General features: G+C 33.0%; 1 protein-coding gene across 1 annotated transcript; it reads right to left on the bottom strand.

Annotated features, from left to right (window-relative positions):
* Positions 1 to 4,200: 4,200 nt before the first annotated feature.
* On the bottom strand, positions 4,201 to 6,966 carry LOC100250062 (G-type lectin S-receptor-like serine/threonine-protein kinase LECRK3). Its single transcript, XM_002283177.4, has one exon. It carries the CDS (start codon positions 6,722 to 6,724, stop codon positions 4,322 to 4,324), a length of 2,403 nt encoding a protein of 800 aa, XP_002283213.1. The 5' UTR covers positions 6,725 to 6,966; the 3' UTR covers positions 4,201 to 4,321.
* Positions 6,967 to 9,863: the final 2,897 nt, after the last annotated feature.

Below are 9,863 nucleotides of genomic sequence, written 5' to 3'. Positions count from 1 at the left end.
ACTTTGATTTTTTAGAGTTAGAATGTATTTACTTGCTTTGTTTATGGATTGCTTGTTGTGCTGAACCACCCTTGGATGGGGACATTAATGCAGAGTACGCAACAGAAGCATTTCTGGCTGAAACCCAATTGCCAGTGAGGTAGGCCAGCAATTCTTTTTAAGATATTTCACATCGTGCCCTCTAGACCTGTTCTAAGAGTTGTCGTTTGAGTGAGTCATCATTCTGTAGCAGCATTATTGTGCACCAACATGACACTCCCATGACTTGACCGTGACTCTCGGCTCTAATATCAATTGTTGGATCAGGGGTTTTGATCATCTCATTCGAAAAACCTATAGGTTAATATAGGCCAAACTTTTTATAGCATTCAACATCATACCACATAAGTTTGTTTTAAGAGTTTTGGGTGATCTATCCCTAAAGTGATGTTGCTGCATCTTAACATGATGCTCTCATGACTTGAATCATAATCCTTGACTCTGATATGAATTCTAGGATCATGGAAGTCAATTGGTATCCAGAAGTTAACTTTTTATTAACATTTAACATCATATCCTATAGATTGTTCTAAGAGTTGTCATTGGAATGATCCATTCTCAAGTTCAAAAGTGACTTTGTTGCACCCAACTAAACTGATAAAAAAATGAACCGAAATTGAAAATTACGCAACTAGAGATTGATTAGGGTATGATATAAGCCTTGTTGGCTGATCCCTTAACCTTGACCGCCATCCAGAATGGTTGGAACAAGCATCAACACAGATTAATCTATGCGCTGTTGAGGAAATTTCTAACCTCAACAAAATGCCTTATGAATTGGTCTTGTAGAGTTTATTAAGGTGGCTTCCGGTCAAAATAGTTCATAGACTTCAAAAATATACTTCAGGGGCATTGACAATGTCAAAAATATACTTCAGACATGGCTAATAACTTTTCCAAACCTTTCTGCATTGAATTTTAAGATTTTCATTCCCTAAGTTGTTCGACTCTTCTAGAAGTCTGACTTTTCCAAATTGAACTGAATTTCTCCATTTTCTTTTCTTGGGATTCCACAATTTCATACAGAAATTGGATATACAAGGAACTGTTCTCTAGCAGCAAGGTAGCAAAAACTATACAACTCTGCACAAATTCAGTGAGTGTTCCATGGTCGTGGCACATGTTTTCTGTAGCATGCAGCTGGGCGATGGTACAGGCCCCTTGCAATATGGCCAAGCTTCCCTGCTCTCAGATCTCAAACAATGGGAACAGAGCATAGGGGGTGTATGGGCATCTGAGGTAGGGTTGTCCAACAATGATGTAATAACAAGTGGAGTTTGCTCATTCTTGCTCTTGATTAACTCCATTTACCATAAACTTAAATCAAATTTAAATGTCAAATAATTCTGCCGATCTAATTCTTTCTAAGGTTAGATTCAACTTGTCTAAAAATTCACTAAAAAACAATTTGTAATAATATGCTCTTGGTAGATATTGACTGTTATCAACTTAAGGCTTGCATGGCTTGAAAACACATCTATATATGATCAAAAGGAGTTCTCTACATATGAAGTGTCAAGAACTTCTCTTCCTAACTAATATGGGATCCCACAAGACCAATAAAAAAGACTTTTATATCTAACTATAATACCATTTGTAATGAATATATCCTTTATATTTAAATATCATCTGCTCTAAGCTTAAGGTCTGTGTGAATTTAAAATACGTCTATATGGCTAAAAAAAAGTCTACCATATATAAAATATTATATCTCCCTAAATAACCAATATAAGATCTCACAACTATTTCCTCTAACCCTCCCAAACAAACTCTCATATCCTATGGAATTGTAGGATTGGACAAACTTCCATATGTGGAGGATTAGCTTTTATACACTCCCACATTTGATGAAGGATTGCTTTGATTTGTGTCTCGGACTTAATGTCTATGGATCTCGAAGTTTTAAAACACATCAACACAAATAAGGAGATCTCACTATATATGGAATATTAGAAACTTTTGGTCATGTGTCGCACATGACATTGGATCTCATAATCATTCACATATATGGACAAAATGTTCTTGTCTTGTCCTATGTGGACAAAATGAGGACAAATAGATTTTAAATTTCCAAATTTAATGAGGTATTCAATTTGTAATGACACTCTTCCTTTTGTACAAATATCGTCTTCTTCAAGTTCAAACCTTAAATAACCTAGTTGTTTTAAAATATGTTTATATAGTTTAGAGGAACACATTGTATATAAATTGTCAAGAACTTTTCCTTATAACCTAAATAAGTTCTCATAATCATCCCATATCTAAATGAGTTCTTATAGCCTAAATGATGACCTCATCATGTCCCATGCCATTGCACGATACCACCTACAATGATCAACTTCTTAATGTATGAATTTTGTACCATGGAATGTAACAAGAAAGTCATATATGCACGAGAGAGAGGGTGATTGATGAGATACCATATCAACTAGGAAGAGAAGTCTTTTATATTTTATATATAACGGACTCATTTTAACTATGTAAACATGTTTTAAAGTTATACAAACATTAAATTCAAAATAATAATATTTGCACACAAGAAAATGGGTCAACATACAAAATTTGACATGACATAGATGGCGTGGAATTTATTTAACCAATCTAATTACAATTACTTTTCTAAAAATTTTTATCTTTAAATTTAGCAAGACTTCTTCTAAGTAAGACTTCTTATTATAGTTGTTAGTTTCTTAAATACTTTTGGAGCAATGCCCTAGAGCTAATACAAACCAACTTATTTTTTACATTGAAGTCCCCTACTTTTTACTTTTTAAGATTTCTTAAATGGTCCATCCTTTTAAAGTTCTCATAATTGTAATTAGGCCCCACATCCTTAACACACAAACTTAAGCCATCAATTAATTATAATTAGCATTAAATTGGGTCTAACTTATAATTAAAATTATCAACCTTAAACTAGTTTTAATATCTAAATTCAATCTAATTAACATTAAGCATAAAAATTAACATTTTTTAATAACCAAGTATTACATCCCCTTCCCTGCAAGCAAAAAAAAAGAACTTCTCCTTCTAATTTATAAGAGTAAACCTATGAAAAGCCTAGGATAACTATAATATAGCTTTTTCCACTCCATGAGGTTGCCATGGTACTTTCACTAAAGAACTCCTTGTGGGTTACCTTTTCCTGCAATTTCAAGTCTATAAAACACATCTTATATACCACATAATTTTGTGATAAGGCTAATCCATATGCTACTCCCATAAGGCATAGAAAACTTTCCCTTCTTATCAAATCAAATTACACATTTCTTAGATATCACACATAAAATTATAAGGCAAAGGTCATGGATATATTTAAGGGTCTCACTACAATATCGAATTGGTATGTACCGAAAAACAAAACCAATTATAATGTGCCATGTGCACAACTGGGTTTCATTGTTTTATGTCCAAGTCCAAACATTGCTTTGTATTTTGGTCACATTCTTTTATATAATATTGATCTCATTGTTTATATGCAATTCCATTCTTTTGTACTTTAATCCCATTATTTGCATCTATATTCATTAACTTAGATTTCATCATACAGTTTGGATGGTTGGGATGATAAGTTCGATAGGTATCAATTAGTACACTAACATTTTCTTATCTTTAACCTATAGGTAGAAGGTGATTCAAGTGATGCCATCTTATTGAGCATATACAAAGAGGTTAATGGAAGTCAAAAAAATTGGTTATGCCAAATATTGCATGATGTAGTAAGAGTTAAGTTGTTTCTTTTCTTAACCATGGTATTTATTTAATCAAATTATATACTTTTTAATCTAAGAATGCATTTGGGAGTGATTTTAGAAAACGTTTCTAGTATTTCTATCATTTGAATGATGAAAATTTTCAGGTATTAAAAATATTAAAAGCGCTTTCTAGTATTACTACTAAACGGGTTCTAAGTATTTCTAAAAAAAACACTACAAGTGATTTTTTAATACCTTAAATAATTTTTAAAATTTTTAAGAGTTTCATAAATTTTGTCAAAAACCCTTTTTAGGCTAAAAGTAATTTTTAAAAACACTATCAAATGAACTCTTAGTGACTGTTATTTTTGTTGCTAGTTCGTAAATAACTATTGATTGGATAAAAATAGCCAAAATTTAACTTCTTCAAAGGGAATAATAATTTGAATTGAGAGATGAGCAGAGGTTGATGTAAAAAATGATCCAAAACCATATGGATTATTCATATGCTAGGAGCACAACATAACTGTCTCCTTTGTTTGTCACTGAACAGTAACCGAAAATACATACCCAAATGGAAATTAGCATTAGATTGAACTACTGGCAGATGAGAAAGATGAGTCTGGAGGAATAGAAACTTCAGCAGCTCCTTCTAGCATTTGCACAACTTTCTTCATGGTGGGTCTTCGAGATGGATCCTCCTGCGTACACCATATTGCTATCATCACAAACTTCTCCAGTTTCTCCATATCACCAAATACCTCTTCATCATTTCCTACCAGCAAATCCAATCTCTTCTCTTTGTAGCAGTCTTGCACCCAATCAGCCAGGATCATCTGACTTTCATCCCTTACATCGGGTTCGAAGTTCTTCCTGCAGAAAATGATCTCTAGCAACACAATCCCAAAGCTGTAAACATCAACCTTGGCTGTAACAGGCACTGTCTTGAACCATTCAGGCGCAACATACCCTTTGGTTCCCCTGATTCCAGTCATGGTTCGCGTCTGATCCGTCTTCAAAAGCTTGGCTAGCCCAAAATCTGAAATCCTTGCTGTTAAAAAGTCATCTAAAAGTATGTTTTGAGGCTTGATGTCACAGTGTATGATCTGGGTGCTGCACTCCTCATGCAAGTACAAGAGCCCTCTTGCAGTTCCTAGGATGATCCGTGTTCTTTTACACCAATCTGGCCTTGAATTTCCAAATAGGAAGGTTGCCAAAGAACCATTGCTCATGAACTCGTATACTAGAAGCCGGTGTTGCCCCTCGTTGCAGTACCCCAGGAGTTGGACTAGGTTCTTGTGATTTGTCCGGCCAATTGCTTTCACTTCTGCCCCAAATTCCTTGTCTCCTTCTTTCTCCATCCTCTCCAGCTTTTTCACTGCAATCAAATTGATTCCATCATCATGGGGTAGAGCCCCTTTGTAAACTGTTGCAAAAGCCCCGCTCCCCAGTTCATCTCTGAATCCATTGGTGGCTTCTTCTAGCTCTTCGTAAGTGAAGCTCCGGAGATTTGTTCCCTCCATGGCTGGGGATGTCTGAAGAACACTTGTTTTTCTGTGCTTGCAGCGGCGGATGAACAGAACAATTGCTAGGAGGAAGAGAAAGTTAAAGAACGCTGAGCTACTGAGCAGCACCGATCCAGTGAGGATCAAAGTTGACTGATCCTTCCCCTTCGAACCTTCATCTATGGGTGGCAAGGTAGAATTATCCTTCCTCACTTTAATCATAGCTCTTCTTTCATTGCTAAGATCATACCTCCCATTTGAGAGAGGGACTTTCTTCATCCAGCAGTCCCCATCTCTGAAAATGGCCACAGCACAGAAACAGTCACCCAAACAGGCTTGCCTGCACCAATCCTGAGTTACACCTTTAAAATGTTGGTAGTCGGCATACGGCCAATCCACACCCAGCATCTCTGAAAAATAAAACAGGCCCGCTTCTTGTGTTCCTGCATCACATCTCTGCTGTACAAAGTTCTGTCTGCATCCACCCAAAGAATCAAGTGGATCCAACCAGGTGTAACCAGGAGGGCAGTGGCAACTGGGTCTCTGATTGTCTCCCAGTCTGCAGTAGCTGTTGAACCCGCAAGCTCCACCGCCGGTACTCGCTCCAATTCTCGTGCAGATATTTTCAGGTATGAATTTGGACAAGGAGGACCAGGCCATAGTCCCTGAGGCTGCAGATTTTGGGTAGACATATTGCCTGAAAACCCCATCATATTCAAGAATTGCCCTCTGGTAGAAATCCTCTCTCATATTCACCTCATTTGACAGCACATCATTGAGTATGCTTCTGTTCCTCCCTATAAGATAGATGCGGCCAGACTGGTTGAAGATCACTTGAAATCCACTGTCCATTGTCTGAGTAGACCAATAAGCAAAATTGTTAGAATCCATTGGGAAATCAGTGGTGTAAAGCACTAGATTCCCATCGCTTTGTAACGCAAACATGAATCTTCCATTTGAGTAATTCGTCTCCAAGAAACGAGCAACAAGTTGGCTGCCTAGATTCAGTATCTGGGTTGGTAAGATCGTGTCTGTTGGATGACTGAAACTCTCCCACAGATTGCTGGATTCTTGGCTCGCCAGCACAAAGTTTCCAGTGTCGAGCATGGCTGCATAGCTGACTTCAGTCCCCCCAGAATCAGCCCTCCAAACCTCTTTCCCTGATGGGTCATTCAGCACAAACTCACCATTACTGGTAAGCTCAACCCTGGATCCTGTCTGCACTAGATTATCGCCATTGGCTGACCAAACTATGGTCTTTTCAGGTATTTTGTCGAACCAGATAGCTAGTAAGAACCCTCCAGGTATAATCTCTTGGAATCCAAAAGCAAATTCTCCAGATGGGGATGCCCACGAATCATTGTCCCGAGCAGTGAGGGATGAGCCCAAAGTAATATTGTTCCCAGAAGATTGAGCAACGCTTGAAACAGGCAGCAGCAGCAGAAGAGGCAAAAGCAGAAGCAAATAGCGCAGAGGATTTTCCATGCTGGGAAAAACTAGCTTGAATTACAAAGATTGAACTGGAAGATAATCTCTCAAGCTGTAACAGTTACAATGAATGATGGATTTTCCATGAAAGTTTTTTAGAAAGAAAATTTAATTCCTGGGAAGGTTGCAGGCCGATTCCACTTTTCCTTCCCTGCATCATCTTCCATGGACCTGACTTAAAGAGAGTCAACTCATGGCCGACAGATGATTATTGGTGCGTCCCAGCCATGGAAATTTAGTAGCAGTTTTGGGTCATGGTCTTGCCTGTCACTGTTTGTACAGAAATCATTGAAAGTTGCCGTTCATTTAGGTGTGTTTCACAATAATTTTAAAAAATATTTTTAAAATTTTTAAAACTTAAATAATAAAATTTTTAAAATATTAAAAATATTAAAAATATTTTCTAAAATCACCAACAAACAAATTTTTAATATTCTAGAAAATTATTCAAAATTTTGATCATTCAAAGTAAAGATCTTTGGTTACCAAGGGGAGAGGTGGATTTTTGGAGACCCAGTCCAAACCTTCTGTGGGGCATTAAAGAGATTTACATGAAATTCCTCTTTCTTATTTTTAAGAGATTACCTAATGTAGAGATTAAAAAAAAAAAAGGAAGAGTTTTTTAATTAACTGAAATAAAATATTATCTTAAAAAAAAAATTGTATTAAAGAAAAATTATAAAAATATCTATATATTTATTTCATAAAGAAAATCACAAGCCACAATTTGAAAAAATAAAATAAAATTTATTTATTAATACCATAGAAAAATTAAAATTTTGTTCATAAAATTGAAGAAAATGAAGTAACAAAGAAATTGTTGAATATAGAGGTAAATTGTCACAACCCGTCCCTTCACCCAGGACATGTAATTCCACTTCTAAAAGTAGTAAAAACACTCACAAAATTACAAATAATACCCTCAAGATTAGTCAATCTACTCCATAAATTCATGATTTCACTCTAAAAGATAAAATCACATCATTATCAATTGGGCTTATTGTTTTGAACTCCAATCTCATTACTTTATGACTTTAATTTCATTGTTTTACATCTAAATTTCACTGTATTGTACCTTAATTATTTTGCTTTGTACCTACATCTCATTGTTTAATGAAGCAGTTGACATAATCTCGAAAATACTTTTATAAACTAAATCTTTTTATATTGGACTATTTAAGCGGATAAAGAGTAACTTTTCTTAATTAATCAATGAGTATTTTCATACAATGAGGGATAAATTCAATTTTTTTACAAAACCAATCACATAAGACTATTTTTAATGATTTTCAGGTTCTTTCTTTTTACATAGAAGTTTTATTTAAAAAAAAACAAGTGTATCAAAACTAAGCCTAACATTAATTATTTTCTATTCTTTAAAAAATATTTAATAAAAAAGGGTTTATAGATACAATTTGAAAATAACTCCACCCACCTTATAATTTATTGAATGAAATATCATACCAACACTTATCTAATCAATTAACAAATACAAATGAAGCTATTCCTTGAGTACATATATGACCCTTTCCTAGTGTCATTGTCTCAATCTTATTGAAAAGTCCAGAGTCTTGGAGCCGCCCCCAGCCAGCCAGTCATCAAAGAAAAATTATCTTTGGTTCTCAAAAGTATAAGGATGATAAAAATAAATAAATAAAATAATTTTCTTCTATTTGATCTATCAAAGAAAGATACTAGTGATCAAAGATGAATCCAACCTATAGTCGAGGGAACGAATCAAAATTACATTAGCAATAGACAAATTTGGAAAATTGATTAACATAAGGCTATGTTTAGTTTCCAGAAAATTTAAGAGAAGATGTAAAGAAAAAAAAAATGAAGACCACGGCTCTATTCGGTTCTTGAAAATATGAAAGAAAAATATAAAGGTAAGAAAATAGAAGAAAAGTAAAAGAAAAGAAAATATGAAAAATAAATTTAAGTTCATAAATTATTTATATATACCGCTTCAAAGTCATTTTATTACTTTAATTTTTTGATATAAAAATTAAATTGTTTTCTCCATCAATTTTTTTCTTTTCTCGTTATGTTTCAATAATCAAACATAACCTAAAAGTAAAAGGAAGTTAAAACAAAGAAAAATAAAAAATAAATTTAAAGTTAATAAATTATTTTTATATATTATTTCAAACTATTTGATATAAAGATTAAATAATTTAAAAATATATAAGTTGTTAACTGATTTTAATTATATTTAATTTTCTTTGGAATTTTTTTATAAGACGATCAAATATGAAAAAAAATAAATTTCATTTAATATTTTTCTTTCATTAAAACTATGTTTGGTTGTAGAAAAGTATTAAAGAAATAAAAAGTGTTAAAGAAAAATGATTTTTTCATATTTAGTTTTACCATGAAAAATACAAAAGAAAATCAAATATAATTATTGTTAAAATTTTATATATTTTTAAATTATTTAATCTTTATATAATAACCAAAAATAAGTCAAATGAGTTTTAAGAAGTCTATAAAAATAATTTACTGAGTTTAAGGCTATATTTGGTTCCCTAAAAATGTGAGGGAAAATACGAAGGAAAGAAAATAGAAAGAAAAAGTTAAAGGAAAAAAAATGAAGAAAAATTTTAAAAAATAAAGTGAAGAAAAAAAATTTTAAAAAATTAAAATCAATAAATTATTTCATATGCTATCGTAAACTCATTTCTCTTATTTTCTTCTTCTATATAAAAATTAAATAATTTAAAAAATGTATAGATTTTTAACTAATTTTAATTATATTTTTTTATATTTTATGTTAAAACCAAACATTAAAAAATCATTTTCTTTAACATTTTTTTTCCTTAATAATTTTCAATAACCTAAACCTATTTTTTATTTTCCTTCATTTTTTCTTTCTTTCTACTTTTCCTCTCTCTTTTCTTTCCCTCACATTTTCCTATTTTTAAATAAAGTTCTTTTTGAAGACATGTCTTGAGCTTAATTTTAATTTTCATGAAGCACTGCAAACAATTTTTAAATTTTTTAAAAGTATTTTTAAAATTTTATCAAAGGTCTTATTTTTCTTCAAAAATATTTCTTTACGCTAGAAGCGCTTCCAAAATGGCAGACAAACGAACTCTTTAAGAGTTGCTGATCCTCCACTGATGGGATGCCAGTG

This window comes from Vitis vinifera, chromosome 6 (assembly GCF_030704535.1).
Source record: "Vitis vinifera cultivar Pinot Noir 40024 chromosome 6, ASM3070453v1".
Classification (NCBI taxonomy): domain Eukaryota; kingdom Viridiplantae; phylum Streptophyta; class Magnoliopsida; order Vitales; family Vitaceae; genus Vitis; species Vitis vinifera.
This window is presented reverse-complemented; position numbering and strand designations above follow the sequence as displayed.

Bases quoted from the DNA above. Each gene is read 5' to 3' on its own strand.
- LOC100250062 (XM_002283177.4), bottom strand. From the start codon at position 6,724: ATGGAAAATCCTCTGCGCTATTTGCTTCTGCTTTTGCCTCTTCTGCTG.